The sequence below is a fragment of the Crinia signifera genome, chromosome 1 (genome assembly GCF_055691185.1).
Source record: "Crinia signifera chromosome 1, ASM5569118v1, whole genome shotgun sequence".
Lineage (NCBI taxonomy): Eukaryota > Metazoa > Chordata > Amphibia > Anura > Myobatrachidae > Crinia > Crinia signifera.
The window spans coordinates 425989381-426017049 of record NC_139217.1 but is presented as its reverse complement, the minus strand read 5'-3'; the positions used below and the strand labels follow the sequence as shown (position 1 = coordinate 426017049).

The window sequence follows — 27669 nt, the reverse complement described above, 5'->3', positions numbered from 1 at the left end:
AGCCACCTGATGGTGTCAGTGATCCAATGCTTCATCCTAGGACGCAGCTCAGATCCCTATTGCAGGAGGCGTGTGCTTTTAATAGACTCCTCCCACTGCTACCTTACACCACAAGGTTAGAACACTTGCTTCCTTGTAATAGCAAATCCAACCGCACCTGAATGTCCCCCATAACGTCTGTGGGACTTTTGGCAAAGTAAGACAGGCACCAAATAAAACAGGACTTAACAAAAATATGTACATTTATTCCAGTAAATTAAAGATAGCACCTGTTTCAATATACAATCAAATGTGACCTTTCAGATCATTTTCCAATAAATACAAAATTAGGAAAAATAAACGGAAACAGATGCTTTATTCATCAATGTCAGCACAGAATGATGACACAGGTATCACCTGCAACAGTGACACATTCTTGGTGTTTTATACCCATCTGCAGCAACTCTATCCCTCCAATAAATGCCAATTAATGTCAAAAAAAAAAGGGGGGGAAAAATTATAAAAAGTACAAAACCTAGGAGCAAACATGAGTTAGTGTATGGCAATCCAGAGTAGGTGTTCCACATAGTATGTGATTAGGCTGCCATATTAGCTTTTGGTTGAGGATCTTAACTTTATTCCAGATTAAGAGATGCCCAATTAAAAAAAAAAATTAAAAAAAACCCTCAAGAAATCCCACTCGGTCAATCTCACAATGCTAAATTTTATAATGTGGGGGTAGTTTTAAAATTACGATTAGAGTTGCCAGTCCCTTTTTAGAACATAGAAGGAATTACCGTGTAAATGATGGACTATAAAACATATTAGAAGAAAATGTAAATGATATACACCTCTCAGCACACGAACAAAGGTATTTCAGTTCCCCTGCTGGATTATTATTATAGCATGTCCTTGTTTGCCTGATTAAAAAAGTTAAACAAAATGACAGCTACAAAAGCCCTTTAAAAAAGGTACAATTCTAGAGATGTTTTACAATGCAATATCTTCTAATGTAACCTGTACTTCTTAATTTGAGATATACTGTAGCAGCAAATCTGACTAGCCAACTGCTTCTAAGGGCTGCTGGACCTGCAGTTGCACAATAGGTTGTAATGCCAGAGGTTATTTATGGTTCAAATTAGATTATATATTGCAGGTCTCAGAGAATCCTCTAGAAAACTACTTTCTGAAACTGTGCTCTCAAAACTGGAGTCCAACTAGAAAAATAAGATATAAATTATTAAACATATATTACAATTACCAACATGATTAAATAAAATCAAGTCTTTAAACAGAACGACAAAGTAAAACTTCCATTAATGAACAACATTTACAATAATAAACAGTGTTTTTTTTGTGAGCAGGGTTTGAAAAACAAAAAACGTATTTTAAATATATTGGTCTCGACATTCTCAGTTCATTTGGCTTTTGTCTCAATAGCAAACATACAGCAAAGTTGACAGTGATTACTGGACCGTTTAAAACTTAATATACTGGACATCAGTTATTTAGACAATGGGTGGACACAATGGGGAGTCAGTCTGTCCAAGCCATGAGTCAAACCGGATGTTTAAGCCTTGATCAGTAGTAAAGACTCCCTAATAATTGGCTTTTGCCCAGATGGCTCCTAGAATGTGTCCAGCCCAGGCATTTTTCTCTTGAGTTGCCTCCTTAACATTCTTTCCCACAGCTGACAACACCAATGCTCTAAAGAAAGGTTTCCGTTAAATATTCAGCTCTTTCCTTAGAATTTCCATTATGGTTCTTCGGTGATCTCCAAGTTGATGTCTTGCATGTCTGTAGGCTCAGGCAGCTTTCTTTGTGCACGTGCCTGGCAGGTCTTGAAGGTTCATTTTTGACCTGGAAGAAACAGATAAAGTATTAGAGGAAGTATAGAGATTTGTCCTTTGTCCATCTGCAGAATGTCAGAGTTTGCCTAGATGTCAGTGTCTGTAGAAAGGCCATACAGAGCGGGCATCAGGGTGGCAGCATAGCAGGGTTGGAAAGCAGCCATTTCTTTATATCCATTATCCTGTGTCCTACTCGAAGATGGTAATCGGCCCATTGCTGAGATGTTGTGTTAACAATTGAAACCTGCTTATGCTTAATGGGCGCATAAGGCACAGAGTTTACATGGGGAATATAGGATTCATAGTATTACCTGTTGTGAACCATGTGGCTCTTGACTAGATGTCCAGCTGCCAATGCCGCCATGAGGGAAAGCTCTCCTGCCATCACTGTGCCACAGACTACCTGTGCCAGCTGTCTGGCATTTTCCCCAGGATACTCTGTGCTTGCGCCTTGGACTCCCAACATCTGCAGAAAGAACAAGATAAATTTAAGACCAGTTCCCCCATTATAGTATTTCTCATAATGCTAGGTCAGGCCTAGAGCAGGCAGCAGTGACTAAGTGTGGGAGATTGTAGTGCGATATTCAATTGTTTTATATCGCGTTCATTAGGGTCAGGTTTACGTGTAAACAAGCTTAACCCGATTTAACTAATGTGCGCAATGTAAAAACCACCCTGAGCAGAAATACAGGCGCCGGCAGAAAGTTAAACAGCTCCGTTGGGCGCCATGTGCTGCTGCGGACAGGGGAGCAATTAAATTACTTCCAATGTATGTGACGTAAAACAATATTCATATTCAATCAATCATAGAAGTAAATAATGTCCATTTGTTTTGCACATTGGCACTGTATCTTAGTGAAAAGATTCATTTTGATTAATTTGTGTACAAATAAATTAACATATCTTACAACATGAAGGCAGTTGGGGTATTTTAAAGCTGGCAGCATCCATTTTAGCAGAATTTACATTCACTGAAATAATGGGATTTTTATAGACACTTTAAACCCTCTGCATGCATCTGTTGGTGCACACTGGACCCCCCTTGGGGTATAGATACTAATTCAGTAGTCTGGGCTCTTAAAATAATTCTACTCAGTATGAAAGCTCTCCCCCTCTATATATTCCAAACAGGAAGTTTACCTCTTAAACTATAAAAAAAAAAACTAACACAATAGGAGAAAGAATTGGGGCCTTTTAATAACATTCAACTTCATTAAATAAAATACGGCAAGTGGCATTAAATAGATTCAGAGAATAATGCGGTTTTCTCTTATATACTACTATGGGGAACTGTGGAATACTGGGAGCATCCCAACGCTTCCTCTATAGGATGGGGTTTACACGAAAATTGTTGGACAATAACAAAGACACTTTACTAGTATGTGTGTGTTTTGTTGTCTGGCAAGAACACACTTTGCTGTCAGGTGTTAAGTAACATCCAACCAGGCGAGCACATAATCATAGTGCCTCCACCTTGACCAAAGTGTAGCTGAGGTAGGAAATGATTGTCCACAGAGGAACAGCTAGGTAGGGCTGCCATGGTAAATTAAGGCACTAAACTGCAAATTGGGAAAGGAATTGGAAACCCCTGGAAAAAAAAAAACTCAGCAATAGGTGAGGCAAGGAACATTCAATGGCCTCTGATCCAAAGGGCAGCCACAAAATTGCCCTTAAGTGCCATCTAAACTCCTTGCTGAGCCGCTCTACCTGAAGGTTCCAGTGTCCCCTATAGGATGTAAAACAGAAAGAGGATATACTTATGACAAAAGAATATTACACACTTTTAGGCAAGCCTGTTGAGGGGCCAGAGTAGTTCCTCCTCCCACGGTACCGATCTCTATAGAAGGCATTGTGCAGCTGATGTACAAATCCTCATTTGTGGGACCTGTAGCCTCCATTAGTGTGATACAGTTTGAGCTTCCTACATTCTGAGCAGCATCCTGGAAGAACAAAAACAAGAGACTATTGTAGTATATACAACTCTTATATCTCCCACAATCTAACACATGCCTATCTATCACATGCATGGAACTTAGACTTGCGTATCTCACCTGTCCACAAGCAATATATATTGCAGTAACAATATTAGCTGCATGTGCATTGAATCCGCCAATACTGCCAGCCATTGCAGAGCCCACAAGATTCTTGCATATATTAACGTCCACCAATGCAGCTGTGGAGGTCTTCAGAACCTGAACACAGAGTCAGCAACATTAATGGCATTCATTCATTATCTTACCAAAAAGACTTTGTTGCGGCTGAGTTAATGTGACTGGCCAATCAGCCCTAATTAAACTGATCATGATCACTTTTTCCATTGGAGTGAGTGGGGATTAGGCGACATGCATACTACTGGACAGTGGAAAAAGTTAATGAGGAAATAGTTTTTGACCATCTGAGCTTTACCTCCGCACAATTCTGCTTTTATAAAGAAAGGGAAACGGTATACTACTAGAATTAGTTTTTGCTTACTTCTCGTACGACTTTTGCTGGAATGATGGCTTCACACACCACAGATTTTCCTCTGCCCTCAATCCAGTTTATTGCAGCCGGTTTCTTGTCTGTGCAGAAGTTGCCGCTTACAGCTATAACCTGGAGCTCGGGAAACTCTTCTTGTAATCTAGATAGAGCCTGTTCTGTGCCCTATAGCAAGAATCAGAAGTAAATGTTAAAAAGGTGATGACTGAAGACACAATCTTACAAAAGAAAGAATGGTTAAGGTGGCCATACATGGGAGTGTTGTTCTCCCAGTGTATGGGCGGTTTTTCGTTCCTAGTAGCGGTTCTGAACGCAGCTCCACATGAATGGCCATATATCAGAAATCGTAGATACTGTATGACACTGACAAGCGTTTACAACCTGCCTCTGTCTACAGCCACATGGAGGAGGAGGAGGACACGGAGGAGGAAGTTTTACATATGTTCTAGATATTTGATATGGTTCTCTGTGAAAGTACCCTTTTCCGGAGCAGTCTAAACACTCCAGATAATAGATCAACAAGTGCCTCATCCCCAGTATAATGATAGCTTTACAAATACATATACCATGTCTAGAAGTCAGACACGTGCATTAATCAGCCAGGAAAACTTACCTTTGATATCATGTTCATTCCCATCGCATCTCCCGTTTTGGACTGAAAACGAATGTAAAGGTTTCGTCCAGCTACACTGGCTTGTAATCTCCCAAGTCGAGCAAACCTAAAAAGTATGAAGGAATTTAGAAACTACATATGCAAACCACAAATATTACAACAGCATGAAGATACAATGGTCACCTTGTTGAAGAAGTGAATAAAAAATAATAATTCTGAATCCATTGGGTGACACTGGAGCCATATAAGCATAAAGGTAGGACTTTCAGTAGTTTGAGACTCCCCACTTCTACATGAAACACACACTATAAAATCCTAAAAAATTGCCCCTGCAAGACACCTCCCATCTAAAACTAATACCTGTGTATGCAAAAACATTAAATCTGTAAAACTTTATTAAATAAAGGACAAGGTGGCAGCCCAACAAATGCTCAGCAATAGCTTTGGGCTTCTTACCCCCAAGAGATGCCTACTCATTTACAGTGTGCGCTCACATTTTCTAGAACAGTTTACCCAGCCCTAATCCATTTTATAATACCAATCTCATTCATAAGCAATGGTCTTGCATTGTGGATACTTCTAAAGGATTCTAAATGCCAGTAAAAGTAGCCCAAGCTGACCTGCTTGTGCTATCAAACACATCTTTTATGGCTTTGAAGCCCTCAGGACTGTCTATCCAGTTCTTCACTTCAGCTGCCTCACAAGCAGTTGGTAACCGGACAACTGGTCCACGGGTCATCCCATCAGCAAGTACACAGCTGTGTGCCCCTCCGCCCAGCTGAAAGAAGGATATATAGGTTCAGCACTTGCTTATTGGCTCAAAAAAAGATATATACAGCAACTTTGAAAGTGGACAACAGATAAGCATTGCTAATCTATATAATATTTTTAGAATGCATGTCCTGTGACTGCATGTAAAAAAGTGAAGGGAGTCATGGGCATGGGAAGTGAAGTGAAGTGAAGGGAAGAGAAGGGAGTGGGGGGTTTTGGTAGAGGAGAGATGAAAACATTTACCGGATCCAATACAATCAGCTCACAAAATAAAATGTATTTTCATTTACAATTCTTATATGAAAACATTCCTTGATCAAAGCTCACCATTATGGCTCTACATCCTCGGTTGGTGCTAGCCACTAGGCAGCCTTCTGTTGTTGCCATAGGAACCTGAAACTCTTTATTATCCAAGATCAAAGGTCCTGCAACACCAACAGGGATGGGCATATACCCAATAACATTTTCACAGCACGCACCCATTACCTAGAAAAAGAGAATAATACACAAGTTATGATCACATCTTATGTGTGGCATAAAAGTAATGACAGTGGGAAGGGTACAATTACAGCTTTAGGCAACAGAATGTACAGAGCTCTACAAACTACCAGTTTGGGGCTTTTCTCTTTGGAATAATACAATTTCTGACCTACCATTGAAATACAATGACATACCATTGAGTAGTCGTAGTTTTTGTAGGGCAGGTTCTGAAGGGCTGACGACTGAGGCAATTTGCTGGACAACATTTGCCTGCGAATGGCAACTCCTCTCTCAGGGGATTCCATCATGGACTCAAGCTTGTAGGCCGGGATGTGCTTAGCGTTCACCAGCCTGATCACTTCTGCATTGCTCAGGTACAGAGCACCTTTCTGAAAACAAGCAGAAGCGCTCGGGTTAGGGGTCCCCTTCTTAAAGCAGCACACAATACTCATTTTTATGTCCCGTCTCAAATGAGAAAATGGAGGTGCACACTATGAGAACTTTGACTGCTACTTCTAGTACTTGTGAAATCTTGGGCGGTTGGGTTGTGCTGGCCCATGGGGTTCGGTGCTCTGGACAAGAACCAGTAATGTTAGAGACCCGCCTTATAAGGTCACCTGGCCATGGTAGGTGGATCCATTATTTGGGTCCACAAATTCACTTCACGTTAAATTGCAGTTTAATAGAATTTTTCTGATTACCAGTTGGATGGTTGGAGAAAAGTTGGTCTGATGTGTGGCCAGCATATGTATAGGACTGGCTCGCTCATCTAGGCATGCAGGGTTTATGAAGTTTGAGCACACACTTATTAATATTATTATTACTACATACTGGTGACAAAGCATATAATAGTGTAGTGAATGCATGGAATTAAAATAAAGGGAATATTATAAGGTGCTATCCTGGTAAAGATGGGGTTGCTGTCAAAATAAAATGGTCCTGTAAATGGCGGGTACAGTTTGCATAATATAACCAAGGTTCGGGAGACTAGAAAAGCCAACGATTCCCTCTGATCACTGTGCAATCACATCAGTATGCTCCATCCCTTACATCTGGATTCTGGAGAATGCGAACACATTCATCAATGGGCCGGGGCTCCTCTGGTAGGTCAAACTTGTTTTCCATCTCCTCTTCACTTGAGGATGCCGGCGATGACGAATCTCCCAACACAAACTTCAGCTTGGATGAATTCTCCAAAGGCAATGGCTTTATAACCGCTTCTATAAATGCACACACAGAATTGACCTATTAATATTCTAACCTATTTTTATGTATAATTATAATGCAAGTTGTTTCAGAAAGACAAAAAAACAACAAACAAAAACAGTATTGATCGAAGGCCTGAAACACGTCAGTTTCTAAAAATATTCATGCGCCGGATTTATACCTTTTTCCTCCTTTGACGAGAGGTCTTCTACATTACAATCTTGCTCGGCTTTTTCCGGCACAGATTCCTTTCTGCGACAACCCTGGTCTTGCTTCTTCTGCACAGTGACTGGGGAGGTGATGGGGTTCTTCAGAGAGAGTGTAGATTCCGTCTCAGACTGTTCAAAGAATATGTACTTGACAGCCAGCAGAAGAGCGAGGCCCAGCGTTATGATCTGCTCAATGTCCATGGTGACCATTCTGTGGAATAAAGACATCCATGTAAGCTGGAAAAAGAGATCTCTACCATGTATTACAATGTAGGACTACTGTTGTAGGTGATTGCACTCCTCTCTATAGCAGTGATACAATACCTTGGATCTTAATAACTAATCTCATTAATTCTTGGGGTATAGTGCACATTGATGATTTTTCGCTTTTTTAGTCACATCAAATAATACGCACACCTGTGAAATCTCAGATGACCTTAAGCAGCATTCCTTTACACAACCTTTTTAGAACATTCGCCTTGTACCTCGCCAGCTATAAACAAGGGGTTCCACTTGAATTGCTAATGCAGCCAAACTAGCAATCGAAGTACTGTATAGGTAGGCCTGACTCAGTCATCTGGGCATGCAGGTTTTATACCAATAAAGTAATAGATGTGTAATGACTTCCATGTCAAAATACACACACTTATAGGTCAATCGCTAGATCAGGGCTCGAGGAATTCAGGGTGCCAGGGCGATTTATCCCATGTAAAATATGGCACATCAAGTGCCCAATCGTAGTGAGCTCTCCCGGGCAGCTGCCGGGGGAGCTCAAGGGAAATTAGGTCCGACTTGTCAATGTATGGGGGCTTTAAAACCTATACCTTTACCCAAAATGTTCATCCTGGTGGTGGGCAGTGACCTATCCCCATTACACCCTGGCCTCAAACAATCCATCACATTTTTTGAGCCAATGTGTCCACCTTTAACATGGCTTACTCTTTCGAGATGCTGTAGGCCAACTGCATTGTGTTCAGTCTATGTGTACTTTTTCAAACTTCTATAGAATCATATCCATATCTTTCACAACTTCCCAGAGACAAGCCTATATACATTTCTTCTGACCCATACTAGTAAGAGAGCTACCCAGTTTTTATATAAAAAAAAAATGATAGTCAAACAATAAATATTCCCGTTACCTAGAGAGGTAAAATTGCCAAAGAGGCATCTTGGGCTCAATTCTCTTGGGTATGGTATCATCCAGTCCAATGGAAACCTTATGGTCTTGAATAGAAGTACTATTCTGGGCAGTGGGATCACTTATCCATCTGCTGTGAGCATGAACCAGGACCAAACCTAGAGACTGAAGACAGTTTGTTACAGGGATTACTATTGGAATATATCTCACCTGCACAAAACAAACATTAAGCCAGGGCTACATCTGCAGATTAGTTTGACTGATTGTGGCAGACTCAAGGGGCCTACACACGTAGCAATTCCAGGACATCTCACATCGCTCCGTGTGTAGGGGCCAAAGTGATATTGCATCGCTCTTGCCTGGCGATTAATATTCAGCATGCTGGATATTAACCGGTTAGGGCCAGTGTGGCCCTGACAGATCGCTCAGCACACATCGCTGACACACTGCGGTGTGCTGAGCAATTTGAGCTATCTGGTATCGCTCAGAACGCTCAGCACTCCTCCCCGTATGTAGGCTCTTTCAGAGCCGCCATCAGGAGAATTAGGGGGACATACAAATGTATGGGGCCCAAGTTAGGAAGTGTGCCCTCTGCCCACCAATGAGGTAAAAGATTTGAGTGTATGTCACAGAATGAAACCACTTAATATCTGCAGCTCAGGCGATGGAAAAACTCACCATGATCATCTTCACCCTCTGAGTGACAGGATTGGGTTTGTTATCCTCCTCCTCCTCCAATACATTTGCAAACTGGCTCAGCTGCCAGATTGGACGGCCCTCTCGGCTCTCCCTGGACAGCTAAAGGGAAAAGAATAATTCTTATATACATGTCTGCCCCTATTCACCATTAATACAAAAAATATATATACACATTATTTACATACTGTAAACTATATAATCATTCATTGTAAAGGTGTAACTTGACTAATCTGCAATATTAAACACCCCTGTTCTCACCACCTTCCAGTGCCCACTGCGTGCTGATTTCCCAACCCGGATCGACGGAGGTTCCCACGTCATTGTCCCCGGCCACCATTCAAAGCAGTGAAGAGGCGCGGGGAAGTTCGGGGGGACTCAGGCGGTCGAACTGCCGAGCAGCCCCAGCCCGAACGCTGCTTGGAATGCTGCCGGCGCCGCTCACTGCTGCAAATGGTGGTGGGTGCAGCAGCACGGGAACCCTGGCTACGATCGCCGGGGTGTGGAGTCAGGACAACTGACGGGGGGGGGGGGGGAGCCCCTAGAGGTTTGTTTTTTTTACACAATAACTATCGATGGTATGCCTGGAAATTTTCCGGGAGAGCCCGTTCCTGCAGCGCTGCTCAGCCTGGAAAAATTCCCGGCATACCACTGAAGTGGTTAAGAATGAAATATTTAATGTTAATAAAAATCAATGGTTAGAATCCTGGTGAACCCATTCTAATTCCAGGTCATAATAACAAAGCATAAAAATGACCAAAAACACAATTTGTAAATCAGTATATTGTAAGACTAGTATTTGAGTCACACACTTACCTCCAGAACCAAGGACACACAGGCTGGGAAGAAGGTCATGAAGGCAAAATAATTTGCTAGGACGGACATACAGCCAAAACAGCACATTATTTCCAGCTGGCGCACACCTTTATAGAAGAGATATAGGACATATTTGTAATACACATAAGATCATACAGCTGACCACGCAATATAGGCTAGCACTAACACATAGAACTGTAATTTCATAGTTAAAGGCAGGAGTTTGCAAACCATGGTTCTCAATGCACACTAAAGGTGGATATACACTATAAAGCAGGCCATACATCAGAACGACCAGATCATATGCAGGTCTTAAGAGCGATCGAACGAGCGATCGTATGGGCTTTAAAAGCACGGATGGTGGGAATGGAACCCATGACCTCAGTGCTGTGAGGCAGTAATGCTAACCATTACACCATGCATGCTGCCCCTAGCAGGGATGACTTAATTAGTTTCACTGTGCTTATATCAATAAAGCCTAGACTGTTAGTGAGCCTACAGGACCTTGGTTGGGAAACACTGGTCTAAAGAAATGCCACAAAGTTGCAGAAGACTGCCATAGCCAAAAACCAACATGGGGGCAGATGTATTAAGCTTTAACAAGAGATAAATGCAAGTGTGATAAGGAGAGATAAATGTCCAGCCAATCAGCTCCTTACTGACTTTTTTCAAACACAGCCTGTAGCATGGAAGTTAGCAGGTGATTGGCTGGACGTTTATCTCTCCTTATCACACTTGCATTTATCTCTTGTTAAGGCTTAATACATCTGCCCCATGGTGTGATCAGGATGTCCAATCACAGAGACTACAGATTCCACTCACACCTCCTTTCTGCAACCTTTATAAAGTAGGGAAACTGAAAGCTAGACTAATTAGGTATTTACTATGTTTTAGCCATTTATGCCTTTATGGTGTCCCCTTTGTATTGATCTATAGGAACACCAAATTGGAATGCTGACCCATACATTGTCACACAGGGTGAAGCACAAATTAAGCCCATGTACACACTGGCTGTTTCGCTACCAAGTGCTGCATTGATTTATCTTTGCTCAAAAGAATGTTGGGACATTTCTTGCATGATCTTCAGGTTATACTTTTAAGTGCATTGAACCTGTGCTGATGATGCATTTTACAATTACCCCAGCACAGTGCAATAAGGTTGCATGAGGGTTACATCCGGTGAGAATTAGAAGTGGTCATTGTGTGTGTCCAGGCATAATCAATGCCAACTGCCAGCAGGAGTACCCTCATGGTGACGGTGTCCTCTAACGGCATGCTGGCAGCAACAGAACCAAGGGCTGTACCAATGTTAATACATTGTCAACAAAAGCATAAACGGAGATATATAGATATATATATAGACAGATCCAATGTAGACGCAGCACTCCAGCCTTGAACGAAATATGCTTTAATAGTCACAGCACACAACACGGCAACGTTTCAATACGAAATGTATTTTCCTCAGGCCTGAGGAAAATACTGTTTGTTGTTTTTTTGTCTTTCTGAAACAACTTGCATTATATTTCGTTCAAGGCTGGAGTGCTGCGTCTACATTGGATCTCTCTATTTAGCTGGGCTCAGCTGCAAGCAGGCACCCGCCGAGGAGTGAGTTAAGTGGAGCTGCCGGACCCCCCACCCTCTCTAGAGATAGATATAGATATAGATATAGATATATTTATATTATAAAACATTCTGCACAGCAATGATAATTGGTTTTCATATAGTATCTACCACTGACCTGACATGGTGCCCACTCCAATTACCAGACATTCCACAAGAGCATCGAGTGTGAAAGTAGGCCCCAGAATGGCCATGCCGCGAGCAATATTGTCTCGAACTTCATCCTGTAAGAGATGTAATGTTGTCATCTCATGGAGAAATAAAAATGGGAGGTAAAATAGAATATAGAAATACACGTCATACCCCTTTCACACAGAAAATGAAATACCTGGGTGAAGCAGTTCCACCCGGGAATTTCATTAAATACACAGGTCCTTTTTCTGTGTGAAAGGGCACACCCGTGTCAGAAATCCCATGTCTCCGACCCTGGAATTGAGGGTCGAGGACATGGGATTTATGACCCGTGTTAACCCTTTCACACAGAAGAATTACCCGTGTTATTCAGCAAATTACCGGGTAGAAATTTTCAACCCGGTAATTTGTTCTTCTGTGTGAACGGGGTTCAGGCTGCACCCGGTAAAATGACACGGCATTTGAAAAACTGTGTATTTGCCGGGGTTTTCAGACTTTTCTGTCTGAAAGGGGTATTAGATTGCTAGATGTGATTACCTGGGAGTTGGAACTGAGGGCAAACTTGGCTAATGCACTGGCTTTGGAGAGATCAATCAGCAGCAGGAAGAATGGAAGAGCCTCACTGAGAAGAAGCATAAAGGGGACAGACAGTAAGTCATGAGCTGCCAATAAGAACACACAGAAACACAGCAAAGAGTAGGTGGTACACACTTACTTCAAGCCGGTCAACTCTTTATCTAGAAAATGAATAACCACTGTGCTGAAGACAAAGCTTGAGAAGATGGTAAACAACCCAGCAATACCTAAAATACAAATAAAAATGTTGAATTTCAAAACAATGTGTGTACCTCTCACCTGTACTATGCAAACGCAGTTATGTGGCAAGAACCAATACTGATGTGAATGCAGGCAATCAGGTCAGTATGACTAAAGCGGGGCACACAATAGATCATTCGTCTACTGATCTTGCGAATCGGATCGATATATGGGGCATATCGTCTAGTGTGTACACGTTAAGTTGCTGACAATGCGTGCTCCCGCATGTCATCAGCAAAATTCTGTGAGCCCTGCAATCACCTCTAGCAAGGTCCATGCTATGGAATGTAGCATGGCCAGTGCTCCATTGCAACAGGCAAGTGTGCTTGCACTTGCCAAAGCTTGTACCCCCGCGGGTGATGTTGTTGCGTACACACATTGTGTAGTCTGTACCCAGATTAAGGTATGTTACTGCATGCCAAGGATAGTGTTTACTCACTAAAAAGTGGGCAGGGTGTAGTTGATGAATCAAAACTTATCAGAGGGGGTGCGGCCTCATGACATGCCCCAAATTGTAAATACTGGGCACTCCTCAGGTGTGGCAGAGGTGCCGGGCTGCCACCTAGCTTTTCCGGAACTGTTAATAGAGCTCCAAAATGCAACTTTTACCACCTGCAGGACACTGTGGCTAAGGCAGACGGAAGGGTGCATTTTGCAATCTTAAACTGAAGCAGGGCACGGAACCCCATTGAAACAGCCTAGTGGGAAGACTACATGCCCAGCCACAAGATAAGTGTTCAGTGTAGGCAACAATTGAGCTACGACATGTACACTGTGGTAGTAACAACAATAATATTACCTAAAATGTATTTAGATCCAAGCTGCCTGAGGTTCTGGAACTGGAAGTAGATGTAGAGAATTGCAATGCATCGGGTGATGGTTAAGATTATGATGTCACTGCTTAGAACATCCTGTAACATACAAAGTAAATGCAAATTAAGTTTATTTTCTATTTGTTTGGGTTTCTCAATATACAGTAGTTATCACATTGTAAAAAGAAAGATTTGGTTGATATAGTCCAATAATTTAAAGGTAGTTTTTTGTTAGTCTCGCTCATAACTTACTTCTTCAAACTTAGGGCACTCATAGTTCCAACCGCAAATCTGATCATTCCCTGTAAACATGTTCATAGACATCATGCAGATGGTGATGGTCACCGTACCCACAATAACTTCCCATGGATGAGAAGCCACAAACTGGCCATGCATGCGGAAAAGTCGGGACAGCATTCTTACAGTTCCTGGTGACCTGGGAAAAGAACAGAGAATGAAATCCCTTTAAACTGTATGCTAAGTGTTTCTGATCTACAGCACTGATCTGTTGGAATAATGAGAACGGAAAGTACAAGGCAGCAATCTCTGACGCCAGAGAATACACATTTCTTATTATTAATCATGAAAACACAAGAATGGATTTTGAGGCATCACTCACATGCAAATATAACGGTTTTGTGAAGTAATCAAAAGGCACTTTGGGTGAATAGATTCAGAAAGTGGGAGATTTGGCAAGAAATCTCCAGGTTTTTTTAAAGCGGCAATCATTTACAACCAGTTTGATTTTGCAGTGTAAATGATTGCCGCTTTAAAAAACCTGGAGATTTCTTACCAAATCTCTCACTTTCTGAATCTCTCATCCTATTAAATATAACCCCTTGTGTTTGTATCCTGAAAAATGTTCAATAAAGAAGACTCTGCCCACTGTACATTCTCAAATCATTATCAAGGAGAGTCCTTCATTTTTGTCTGTACGAAGTTCAAGAACAAGGTTATTCACTGCTAATGCGGCAGTGTAAAATAAAAGGAATAGCAGCTTTATTACAATTTTGTTTCAAATTGGTTATTATTTAACAGAATAAAAAAAGAAAACAAAGAGTTTGGTTACAATTACTAAAGCTTTTGCACAACTGGCTATGGGCTGCTAACCTGACAGGTGTCGGATGATGTGACACTGCCCAGCTGGAACTGTAAAGTTAATGGGGCCTACACACGTAGCAATTTCAGGCAATTTTCTGCTAGTTCCCCTTCGCCAAAAGGACCCTATGACATCATTGTACCACGTGACAACGAGCTTCACAGTGCCTCCACTAACGCGCCAAGCACCTCCATTATGTGCATAAACATTGCCTTCCACTGTACTACCGTGCCAAGCACCCCCATTATCATTCATTCTAGCACCCTGCTCCTTGTAAAAGCCTTGCAGTTCCTCCTTCCTGCCTGGGGTGTCACTGTCTGCTGTGGTATTTCAAGAACAGTCTGGGTTATATCTCAATACTGAGATACAAACTGGGCTGTCCTAGAAACACCACAGCACAGAGTGACACCCCAGGAAGGAAGGAGGAACTGCAAGGATTTTACAAGGAGCAGGGTGCTAGAATGAACACTACAAATTATGTGCATAAACATTGCCTTCCACTGTGCTACCAAGCCATGCATCCCCCATTACGTACATAAACACTGCCTTCCGCTATGCTTCCACGACATGCATCCCCCATTATGTACATAAACATTGCCTTCCGCTATGCTCCCACGACACGCATCCCCCATTACGTGCATTAACACTGCCTTCCGCTATGCTCCCACGACATGCATCCCCCATTACGTACATAAACATTGCCTTCCGCTATGCTCCCACGCCATGCATCCCCCATTACGTACATAACCATTGCCTTCCGCTATGCTCCCACGCCATGCATCCCCCATTACGTACAGTACATAAACACTGCCTTCCGCTATGCTCCCACAACATGCATCCCCCATTACTTACATAAACATTGCCTTCCGCTATGCTCCCACGACACGCATCCCCCATTACTTACATAAACATTGCCTTCCGCTATGCTCCCACGACACGCATCCCCCATTACGTACATAAACACTGCCTTCCGCTATGCTCCCACGACACGCATCCCCCATTACGTACATAACCATTGCCTTCCACTATGCTCCCACGACACGCATCCCCCATTACGTACATAAACACTGCCTTCCGCTATGCTCCCACGACATGCATCCCCCATTACGTACATAAACATTGCCTTCCGCTATGCTCCCACGACACGCATCCCCCATTATGTGCATAAACACTGCCTTCCGCTATGCTCCCACGACATGCATCCCCCATTACGTGCATAAACACTGCCTTCCGCTATGCTCCCACGACATGCATCCCCCATTAAGTGCATAAACACTGCCTTCCGCTATGCTTCCACGACATGCATCCCCCATTACGTGCATAAACATTGCCTTCCGCTATGCTCCCACGACATGCATCCCCCATTACGTACATAAACACTGCCTTCCGCTATGCTCCCACGACATGCATCCCCCATTACGTACATAACCATTGCCTTCCGCTATGCTCCCACGACATGCATCTCCCATTACGTACATAACCATTGCCTTCCGCTATGCTCCCACGACATGCATCCCCCATTACGTGCATAAACACTGCCTTCCGCTATGCTCCCACGACATGCATCCCCCATTACGTGCATAAACACTGCCTTTCGCTATGCTCCCACGACATGCATCCCCCATTACGTACATAAACACTGCCTTCCGCTATGCTTCCACGACATGCATCCCCCATTACGTACATAAACACTGCCTTCCGCTATGCTTCCACGACATGCATCCCCCATTACGTACATAAACACTGCCTTCCGCTATGCTCCCATGACACGCATCCCCCATTACGTACATAAACACTGCCTTCCGCTATGCTCCCACGACATGCATCCCCCATTATGTGCATAAACATTGCCTTCCACTGTGCATAATTGGGGGTGCATAGCATGGTTGCCTAGTGGAAGGCAATGCCTTGGGAAAAAAAAAATAAAGATTACATCTCAAAACGCGTGGGTCAAGAATTAATTTTATCGTGAAAAGATACCTTTTTTGAGAGTCACCCTACAATACCGACTGAGTACTGGCACACATCTAAAGAAACCAATATGAGCTTAATCTACCTTAGATGTAAGTAAGGTATACACCAACACTGCATATTAATAAGAGAAAGATACCTGGAGGGGCTTTCCCTCACTATGACTATATGTACGGGAGATATGAGCCAGATGCCTAGTTGCCTAGCACTCCCTGAAACAGTAGCAATCTCCCTGATTTCACCTAGCCCATATTATGCAGCGGTTACATTTTTTTAGGGAAATATTTGAGATACATACTTTCAAATGGAATCATCAGTGGCATTTCCATGCATTGGTTATAAAGCACAATGATCCCTATGGCTAAATGTATTTTAAAATAAGGTTTCTTGCGGACGCTTCTATTGAACAACTTGTAAAACACAACACATGAACAAGCAATGACATCAGTGTCTTTTCTTCAACAGATAAAGTAGATCTTCTTACTAACTGCTTTGCTTTATGACACAACTCCCAGACATAGCAGTACACGTCTATGCTTCTAGGTGACAGCTTCACAATCTCCCAGACATGCTTCTTCAAAAAGTAGGCGAGTATGGCCAGATTCCAAATTAAATGAATTCTGACAATACTGGTTAAAAGTGGCCTATTACCCAAAATCTCCCTTCCCGTGTATCTTTTCTTCACACATTAAATCATTGAAGTATAAACAACAGGAAAAGCGGGCTAACCTAAAAACGAATCACAAATGATAAGTAGAATTATTTTCCTTTTTGGCAGAACTAAAAAGTGCCTACACACTAGAAATATCTGCGATCTTAACATGTGCGCATAAATTAGCCTTGAAATCTTTTGTCCGTCCTGGACAAAAGCGCTCAGGCAAGCGCACATCTTCACCAAAGACTTCTCCTAAAATCCTATGGATCTTTTGCTAAATCTTCTGATTTTGCATGCAGCATGTAAGATCAGAAGATTTAGCAAAAGATCCGCGGGAGCTCACAACCGATTGAGATCGACCGATTTTGCATTAAAAATCATTCTAGCGTGTGTGCACCTAAAGACTAAAGCACCACCTTCTGCACAATTCAACATATCCAGTTCCAAGTTTATAGAGGGCCACTTGCTGGACAGTGTTAAACACAAACGTCACAAGAAATCCTGCTGGAAAATCCCAGTAAGGGAAATCCCAGCTGTAGTAGCCAGCAACTCGCTGCTTTTCATACTAACAGTATTGTTTCCAGGGACAGATGAGAGAACACATTCGCAGTGCAGAGTGGGGTCTTGGACTTTCCCAAGAGCTGATGTAACAAACACTTTTGGCCAGTAACTACACGCACACTTCCAATTTTACAGATACAAATCATCAGACTAGAAATAGCAAAAATGAGCAACACAAGCTTCCCATCCAGGTATCCATGTCTGAACTAACAGTATTGAAAAAACAGATATAAGATGACCTTTGGGAAGCTATGGAAGGGGGGCAGCCACTAACACCTAGAATAATTTACCTTAAGTGCAAAACAATGTTTACACACAATGTCTAGATTGCTCCCAGGGTGACGTCTGTATGCAAAACTAAACTTGCATTCATCACAGAAATGGGCGCTTGTGACATTTACATTTACTGCATGATCGTTTATTTGGAGACACGCAGCAGAAGTCATGCACCTTCTCTCATATTATTTTCTTATAACAAAGATATTCCCTACTTTCTCACTTGCTAGAATTGAACTGCAAATCACACAGCAAAGTCAACTCAATGATAACTGAACTTACCCCTAGGATTAATTCAGCCCTGTACTGGGTAACGCCTGAGGAAATGCAACATAATAATGCAAACAATGTAAAGAAACATCATGTGGTCTTCTGCCACCATAGAGTTGGAACTTAGAAATAATGCGGCATATAAAGTTCTGAAATACATGGTCACCACAGTTTTAAGCTTGTACTTTAAGCAGATATATGCAGAGCCAGCAATTCACCATCTTCAGGACATACTAATAGGAAGAAAAGCTCTATAGTGTTGTAATTAATATGTAGCCTTAGGGATTTTATGCAGTAGGATTATTTAGGCTGGATCTGAAAATATTGGATATTAATAATAAAAAGTTGTAGTTATTTTATGTTTTTACCGGGTATATACTAAAAAAGTCATACGGTAACATGAACTGTAAATGCAAATATAAATTCAAAAAGCTATTTTTTACAGAAATGCAACATACCAACTTACATAAAAGAAACTGTATGGCATAAATGGGAATAATGATGTTTGTCAAGCTTTGGCCACAAAATACCAATAGGCAGAGCACACCAGATGCATAACCACAGCACCAAAACAAAATACAACTTGAATTCACTAGCACAATATCCACAAGCTAGACATATGGGCAACTCACTGCTCAAAATCATGTTGGAGGTTCCCTTCCCCTTTACTCAAACTTACAGCAGGAAGAAACCATCGCCGAATGCAGACTTTGATGGGAACATTGAGAGGAAAGCTGATGTGATGCTTACACCTCCCTTTTTGTATGCAGCTGCAGGGGGGTTGGGTGTGGGATGTACACTCATCATGCAGGGAGGAGCTACACACTCCCTCCAGCAGAATGGTATGCTGTCACTGGGTAGACAATGCCTAGGTCAAAACCTTGAAATGGTCGATACTGACAAATGCTTATGGTCGACATTAGTTTTTTTTTTTATTAAGGTGGTTTATCATACTTTCAAGCATGCAAAGAGTTGGAATATAAGTGTCCGATACATGGCAAGCGCGGGGACACCAAAAACATGAAAGACATGTCGGCCTTATTTATGTCGACCACTAGCTTGTGTCGACCTAGTGACTGTAAACCTAGACACTGTCTTATACCATAACCTAGAAGAATGAGATAGAAATCCACAAATACTCAGACTTTTTGGTGTTCAATCTTCGCACGCCCAGTGCTTGGCATGCGTTTAGCCACTGCATGGGTCTATAACCTGTTCAATTGCCCAAAAGCATCGCTAGCGGAACAGATGTAAAATTGGCAGACCTTTAGATTAGGGTGTGTCCAAACTAGAATTATAGTGTCAAATTAAAGATGACCAGAATTTATGTACTGCATACAAAGCATCAATGTGTTAACCCAGCATGCAAAAAAAAGTACTTTTGCTCCCAACTCCAACTCACCTCAATATGGACAAGTGCAAAGGGGAATTTTTAGGCTATGCAAAGATCTTCAAAGTGCTAGTGTGACAGATCGAAGGAACATTCCCTGACCTGACTCACCTAGGTATGTGTGACGAATGCTCAGTAAATTACCTACTTGTCCATTATAGTCAATTGATATGAATACGTGCTTCAAGCTCACTTGATGCCACCAAATTATTACATTACATGATCTAATGAGCTGGTTATGGTATGCTGTAGTTAAAATACAAATGCCTTTGTGCATCACACCATAGAAAACAATCTGCTGGAACAATCAGTGGGTGTCGTTTCATCAATACGAGAAAAATGTCCTAGGATGTTTGACTATAAAAAGAACATCTCTAAATAGAACTATGCTAATTCACAATATTCCTCAAAGGCTCTTATTCCTCAAGGATCCGGGCTCATCATAGATGGACTCTAGGTCGACAGTCATAAGGTCGACCACTAGTGGTCAACAGGGTCCAAAGGTCGACGTGAAAAAGGTCAACATGAATATTTCAAAAAATAAATGAAATTCTAGCCGACAGGCGGTATTTCATACCCTACCACTACGGCGTGGAGGGAGAATATAATAGTGTGCCGAGCGTAGAGAGCTATGCGAGGGGACGCTGTACACTTAGGCAGAGTCCACGTCGACCTATGTCACCAAAAAACATGAAAAACTCATGTTGACCTTTGAACCCTGCCAACCATTAGTTGTCGACCATATGACTGTAGATCTAATATACCATAACCTTCCACAATAACAGTCTACAGACCCTATAGAAATGGTTCCCAGTACACACAAGCTGAAGGTCCCTGTAGTGAAATACTCATATTCTTTATCATGTGTGCCCCAATAAGGGTGTGGATCGTATTGTCAACCCAACTTAGGTGGACACCGTTGGGTCGACAGGCAGCAAGGTCGACAGGGTTCTAGGTCGACATGGGTTTAGGTTTTTTTTTTACCCGAATGTCGACACAGTCGATATGGACACAGTTAGAAGTCAACCGCAGCCCCTCGCTTTGCTCACTGTGCTTCGGGCATGGTGTCTCGCTATGCTCGGCACACTATTTTATTCTCCCACCACGCCCTAGTGGATGGTAGGACATGAAATACTGCCTATCGGCACATGTCGGCTCAAAAAACAGTGAAAAAACCCATGTCGACCTCGCGACCTAACCCATGTCAACGCATTTATCGACCTAAAACCATGTCGATATTGTCCCATGTCGACCTTCATCCATGTCGACCTAGAACCCTGTCGACCCAATGGTGTCGACCTAAGTCGGGTCGACAATATGACCGTATCCCCCCAATAAGGATGGCTCCTAGCCCAAAACATTACCAACTGATGGCCCTCATAAAGACTTACCCCCCCATATTGACAGATCAAAGCCCGTAACATTAACAATTGATAGCCCCTATAGTGAAGGACCATAGAATTAGCAACCTACAATGATGGGTCCTAGCCCATAACATTAACTGCTGAAGGCCCCTATAGTAACAGCCCGTAGCCCATGACATTAACAGTGGTGTAACTAGATACATGTGGGCCCCATAGCAAAAGTTTGTAAGGGCCCCTATTTATCACCTAATTCTGAAAAATGTATACAGCACATGATACTTTCACAGGCAAAGTGGACCCCTCTCAGCTCTGGGCCCCATAGCGGCTGCACCCCCTGCACTTATGGTAGTTACGCCCTTGTTACCAACTGATGGCCTCAATAGTGGCAGATCTTAGCATATAATATTATGACCCCTATAGTAATGGCCCATAACATTACCAAATGATGCGTTAGCAGGGGAATGCCCATTCCCCTGCTGCCACCCCCTTTCCACCCCTCCCGGAGCGAACAGACTGGCGGGTGAGAAACTCGCCTAAGCCATTAGCTCCCAGGGTTTGTGCATGCAATTTGGGTTTGACACGGCCCCAACATTACCAGCTGAAGGCCTCTATAGGGATAGCTCATAAGACAGAACTTTATATTATTGTATACAATTGTAGTATATTTATGTGCTCCTATTATAGTGGAGCGAACGCTTTCCATATGGGAAGACATTTTAAACCATCAACAGAACAGCTGGAGTTGATCATTATTTTAAATTAGATGGTACTTATTTTCCTCTTGTGTAAAGTGATGAGAGATTGCATGGGGAGCATTAAACCCATGCTCAGACAGCCCGGGTTTAGCTGTGCTGGGTGCGAAACGGTAATTTGAGTACTCAAACAGGTCGCTTTTTAGAAAATGTCAGCTGAAACGCCAGGGATAGCAGCGGTTTATCCCAATTGAAGCAACAATTGCATTGCTTCATCAGCGGTAAGTGAAGCACAAGACAATTTTATTAGGTTTATACATCTTTTACCAATATGGGGCAGATATATTAAGAGGCCCAATTATATTTATTATGGTACTTGTTTCCTAGCACGGCGCCCACTAAGCTATTTTCTTAGTGGGCTATTCTGCGTAGTGGCCCATTTTAGGGCCATGCGATGTGCGATGCGATTTTCCTATGTAATTTATTCACTGCTCTCTCAGCCCCGGGCCATTGCATCTGCTGCAAAATCGCATGCGTTCGCATGTGATTTTATAGGGTGTGTGATGCCATGACATTAGGTATACAATAATATGATTGTACGTCCCAAAAATAGGCTTAACGCACCCCCCCCACCCCGAAGCGTGGCGAGTGCAGCAAGCCCCGCAAGGGGGGGACGGAACTCGTCCTCCGACTTTTTCATTACCCCACTATCCATGTCGGTGTGGAGTTGAATTTACATAGTCTGGCGAGCGCAGCGAGCCCCGCGAGGGGACGCAGAATACATGTAAAGTAATCCGCGTCCGCTCGCCACGCTTCGGGCTCGGTGGTTCGCTGCGCTCGCCACACTATATAAAATCAACTCCACGCCAACGTAGATAGTGGGGTAAAGAAAACGTCAGATGACGCGTTCCGCTGCCGCTCGCCATGCTTCGGGGTGGCGTGGATAGTGAGGGGGTGCGTTAAATCTATTTTTGGGACATACAATCATATTATTGTATACCTAATGTCATGGCATCGCACACCCTATAAAATCGTATGCTATTTTCCGGGACATGCAATGAGATATAGTGCTGTACAATGAGTAAAAAAAAAAAAAAAAAAAATCGCAGCGCATGCCGCTATAATGGCCCATGCGATGCGATTTCCCTACGGTGCCGTACGTAGAAAATATGGGCGCCGTGCTAGGAAACAAGTAACTTTATTATATATTCAATGCAATCTGGGCATGGTCTTACTGTCCAGGATCACATTGAAACATGTGATCCTAATGGCAAAATGTATCACTGTGCAGACACAGGAGCTCCGAAAGGATCTGCTCTGCTGGGGGGGTCTGCAAATGTGTGGTTCTTGCTGAACGCGCTGCTCAGCGGAAACTTCCAGGTAGTGTTCAGGTGGAACAATCTGTCCGGCTGGCAGAGTGTAGACCATTGGCTACCTCCATTCTTAGATGGCAGTAGCTGTGAGGCCAATATCCAGAATGCTTTGCATTCCAGATATTGGTAATGGGGGATGCAGCTGCGGGTAGCAATGGATGGATTGCTGCAGTCCCTTCTACTTTTATTTGTGAGATAGTTAATATCTGCAGATAACCCCCCAAAATAAGTGTTTTTATGAATTAGCTGCAAATATTAAATGATAAATGGGCTCCTAAGCCTGGTGAAGTTATAAAGTGGAAGCTGATACCATTGCAATCAGTCAGCTCCTGTCATGTTACAGGCTGCATTTGAAAATGACAGTTATGAGCAGTTACCTTCCACTTTATCACTTCTCCTGGCTAATACATCTGCCCCTATTCAGCTACTTAAAAACCAAGATACAGTATAATCAGCCTATGTCTCTGGGCACAGTATATGCCCCAGCAGAGAAGGTTTTTACCTGCCAATGTGACACCCTTTTCCGGTTACTCAGACAGCGCTTTCACCGGTGTGTCGGGTACTAGGTGCGGACAGGGACCACTCAGACAGCTCCGGTGGGTCTGGTAGTAGCCGGGTAAAGGGGTCATGTCACACAACACCGGGTACAGGGGTCATGTCACACAACACCACCACTTACAGGTTACAGGAAGCTGCTGCAGCGCTGAGGACCCTCTCTACAGGCTCTGCCTGTGGCTGTCTAAAACAATGCCTGAATAAAAAAAAATAAAAAAATCTGTGAAATTAACGTCAGACCGGCCGTAGAGCGCACTCACCCTCAGGCCGGTAGATCTCTCCTGACTGGGCGGGCGGCGATGGTGACACGGGAAGGTAGCGGCACCGGCACGAGATCACCTCTTCCTTCCGTCGCCACTCGCCGAGTGAACGAGGACGTCACCTGACCAGCCAACTGACAGACCGCATCGGCGAGGGGGCGGAGCTCGGAGGCGCGAGGCTGCCAGTGGCCTCATCCTCCAGCCAATGGGCGCCCTGCCCAGGTGAGCCCGTCACGCTGTTGCCGTGGCAACGCGCATCTCCGTAAGACGAGGCAGGGAACGCGCGATCTCTCCTCACTGACCGGGAGCCAATAGGAATGGGCAGCAGGGAGTGATGGAGAGTCGCGAGCAGCTGCAGCCCGGCTTCTACTAGTCTAGTAATGCTGCTGAGCAAACAGGCCCTGACCTGGGAGAGACAGCAGTCCGGTCACAGCATCACCACACCCGTGGGAGAGCCTATAGTGGGAGCTGTGCACATTCATATCACCCAATAACAGGAGCCTGGTTTGGGGCCAGCATTAGTTAGGGGGTTAGTATTACCTAATGGTAGATGCCAAGAGGGCTGAAGAACGTCATTGTCCTATTGCTCATATAGCAGCCAAGAGGTGGAATCTGCAGCAGCTGTTTGCTCCTGGTCAGTAACATGACATGTAGTAGTGGCGTAAGTTCGTCCCAGTTGCCTGGAGGCAAGATAAATATTGGTGACCCCCAAATAGCTCAGTCAATATGTGGGAAAGGTCATGAGTTTTAATACAGGGTGTTGTAGGAGGCCCCGGGGCGGGGCCAGGCACGCACCACTCGCTGCGCGTACTCACCTCGCTGCGCTCCGCCTCCTACCTTCGGGCCTGTGACGGTCCCGGTACCTTCCTCTTGCTGCACTGATCTCCAGAAGCGACTGCACCTGTAGGGGAAACCAGGGGGAAAACCCCCTAAGGGGGGGAGGGGATGCTCATCACAGGCACTATTGGCCTCAGAGTGGTTACGCCCGCTTGTGGAACACGGCAGGCGTAACTGAGGTGGGGGAACGCTCCGGGGAGGGGAAGGAGCACAAACAACAAGACAACAGATTCAATACAATTTCTACTCACCAGTCGTTCACTGGTCCACCGTCACACTTCCAGTGCGGATACCGCCACCTGAAAAGGAACTCACGTAACCTCCTGCTCCCTAAGGCAGGGCAAAACACCAACGCGCCTGCGACTTACCTCCTGCGCACCCTGCGGCCTGAAGCCGGCTTACGTAACTCGCGACCTAGCGCTGGATCCTTAGATGCCCCAGCCTAGCGTCGCGCGACCCAGGACCTAACGCCGGATCTTCCGATGCCACGGCCTAGCGTCCTGCAACCTGGCGCCTAACGCCCGCGCAACCTGCGACCTAGCGCCGGATCTTCCGATGCCACGGCCTAGCGTCACGCAACCTGAAAAGAACACAATCTGCACAGGGCCACGATTGGTGAACCCCAGTACAGCATACAGTACACGGTGTCAAGTAAAACAGTACAATGTAAAGAGACCACACTGCACCAACACCTAGTGAGGGCCTACCTCCCTCTGGCTGTTCCTAGCCTTGCCGCGATACCCCTTGCGGCGATAACTGCACCCGAGGCCTGTCGATACAGGCCTGTTCCTCCTACTGAGAGGCCTCAGCCCTAGCGGGGTCTGAGCCTCGTACACGAACAGGGCCTTGCGCCCCACAACCAGCTGGACCTGGTGTCCAGTGACCCAATAACTCAATGGGGCCCGAGGGGGCCTACTATGTAAGGGCCTAAAGCCCAGAGCACCACTGGGCCTAATGCCCACCCACACACAAAGGGGCTAATGCCCAACGACACTAGAGGGGCCTAATGCCCAACAATACAGGAGGGCCTAAGGCCCAACAGTGCAAAAGGGGCCTAAGGCCCAACAATACAAAACAGGGGCCTAAGGCCCAACAATACAAAACCTTAAGTCCCCACAGGCCTAGAGCCCGACTACAATACCCACAGGCCTGGTGCCTGAATTGGGCCCACGGACCTATTGCCCGCACACCTGGTGGTCTAGGGAGGGGACCCACATGGTGGACTTACCCGTCCTAGGGCCTTCCGCTGGACCAAGCCTGGTCCAGCCACGAGGGTGGTCCGTCTTCACCGGAGGTGGGATGCTTCCCACCACCTCCGGGCTTCCTGCAGTCTTCACCGGGGCAGCGGGGGCCGGGGCAAGCTCTTTTGCGTTGCACCCCGCCGCACCCGGGCTTCCTCCGTCTTCGCCGGCTGTCCCCGGCGCTGTGTCCTTCGCCCGGCGGGCGGCAGCGTGTAGCAGTACTCCGCACACAGCTGCCGCCTCCCGGGGCTTCCGGCGGCAGACCTCGCTCCGTCCAGCCGTCTCCTCTCCTCTCTGCTCCGTCGCCGACTTCCCCTTCCCGCCCCCGGCGCTGGTTAGTTCAAACCAGCACCCGGGGGCGGGGCTCGTGACGTGGCGAGCCAGGATTGGCTCGCCGCCGCCACTTCCCATTGGGCGCCAGAGCGAGAGCCATGATTGGCTCTCCTTTGGCGCCGTATTCAAATCCCCTTTGTTCGTGGGGATCAGCGGCGAAGGCTCGCCGCTGCCCCCACGCCTGGCGTCACTGGAGGGTCTGCTTCCGGCTCCCCGGGGTGGCGCCAGGCCACCCCAGGCCAGGAAGCAGGCGCCAGCCAGCAGCAGGGCCAGTGACCGCACTAGTACACTGGCCCTGGCTGCAGGGGGCGGCACCACCCGGCGGCGGCACTGCCCCTTTCGTCCCGGTGCAATAGCACCGGGGCGTATTTCTACACTTGCCCCCCCCTTTTCCTTTGTGGTCCCCACAAAGTGAGCCATTACCTGCGTTCCGGCGTCAGGGTCACCCTGGCCCTCTCGGGAGGTTGGTCCTGGTCCGGGTGTCCCATCTGGGGTGCCTGGGCCAGCATCTGCAGAAGGAAAACTCACCTCCACCTTCTCGTCTGGGGGTGTGGCTTCTGGGTATAGGTCTCCTGTGTCACGGGTGGTTGTCTCCAGGGACTGGTCCTGGTCCTCTGTGGGCAGTGGACTCCTGCGTTTGGCTTCCGCCCTCCTTCGCCGACTCCTCCGAGGGAGGGGTCGTTTGCCGGGGTCACCCGCCATAGGCCAACAGGGAGATTCCCCTTCCAAGGGCATCACCTCTACCCATTCTTCCCCCATCCGGCAGGGGGCCTCCATCTGGCTTTCCTGTTGAGGGGTTGCCCTCTGGCCACCGGCTGTTCCCTCTGGGGCACTTCCTACCTCTCGGGCAGCCGCCCTTGAGGGAGGGGGGTCGTCCTCCTCTTCCATAGTCTCCCAACCGTCGTCCTCAGATCCTCCAGGGTCAGTTTCTTCCCGCGAATCGTAGTCCATAGGCCAGGGGCATTCAGGGCGCATGTGGTCGAGGTCGCCGCAGCCCGTGCACCTCTCAGATTCCTCTTCGCTCCAGTCGTCCTCTGAGGACCAGTTGGTGGGGGCAGGGTGGTCGACATACCCTTGGCACCAATTCTTAATCGTCTGGGCGGAGACGTAGGGGCAATCCGGCGGTTCGTGGTCCACCTCGTTACAGAGTTCGCACCAGGGTTCGTCCCATTCGGT

General features: G+C 45.3%; 2 protein-coding genes across 11 annotated transcripts in view; one reads left to right on the top strand and one right to left on the bottom strand.

Moving 5' to 3' along the window:
• Window positions 1-336: 336 nt before the first annotated feature.
• HMGCR (3-hydroxy-3-methylglutaryl-CoA reductase) lies at window positions 337-24238 on the bottom strand. Of its 3 annotated transcripts, none has more exons than XM_083151930.1 (20): window positions 24083-24238; window positions 13869-14052; window positions 13604-13715; window positions 12704-12791; window positions 12526-12610; window positions 11975-12080; window positions 10237-10343; window positions 9403-9522; window positions 8726-8889; window positions 7559-7797; window positions 7222-7391; window positions 6366-6560; window positions 6019-6177; window positions 5541-5698; window positions 4921-5026; window positions 4302-4472; window positions 3881-4021; window positions 3611-3769; window positions 2141-2295; window positions 337-1839 (listed from the first exon to the last, which is right to left on the bottom strand). In XM_083151930.1, exons 2-20 carry the CDS (start codon window positions 14031-14033, stop codon window positions 1785-1787), a joined length of 2655 nt encoding a protein of 884 aa, XP_083008056.1. In that variant the 5' UTR covers window positions 14034-14052; window positions 24083-24238; the 3' UTR covers window positions 337-1784. The 3 variants fall into 3 exon arrangements, with proteins under 3 accessions (XP_083008056.1, XP_083008057.1, XP_083008055.1); XM_083151931.1 differs by lacking the exon at window positions 24083-24238 and adding an exon at window positions 23770-23925; XM_083151929.1 differs by lacking the exon at window positions 24083-24238 and adding an exon at window positions 19128-19160.
• ANKRD31 (ankyrin repeat domain 31) overlaps window positions 24099-27669 on the top strand; it is a 188853-nt gene continuing 185282 nt past the window's right edge. For 6 of the 8 annotated variants that reach the window (XM_083151925.1, XM_083151927.1, XM_083151926.1 and 3 more), the window contains exon 1: window positions 24341-24716. The gene's annotated coding sequence lies outside the window, so the exon portion shown is untranslated. Of the gene's footprint in view, window positions 24305-24340; window positions 24717-27669 lie in introns of those variants that run through there. The other 2 variants (XM_083151923.1, XM_083151922.1) reach the window with 2 other exon arrangements.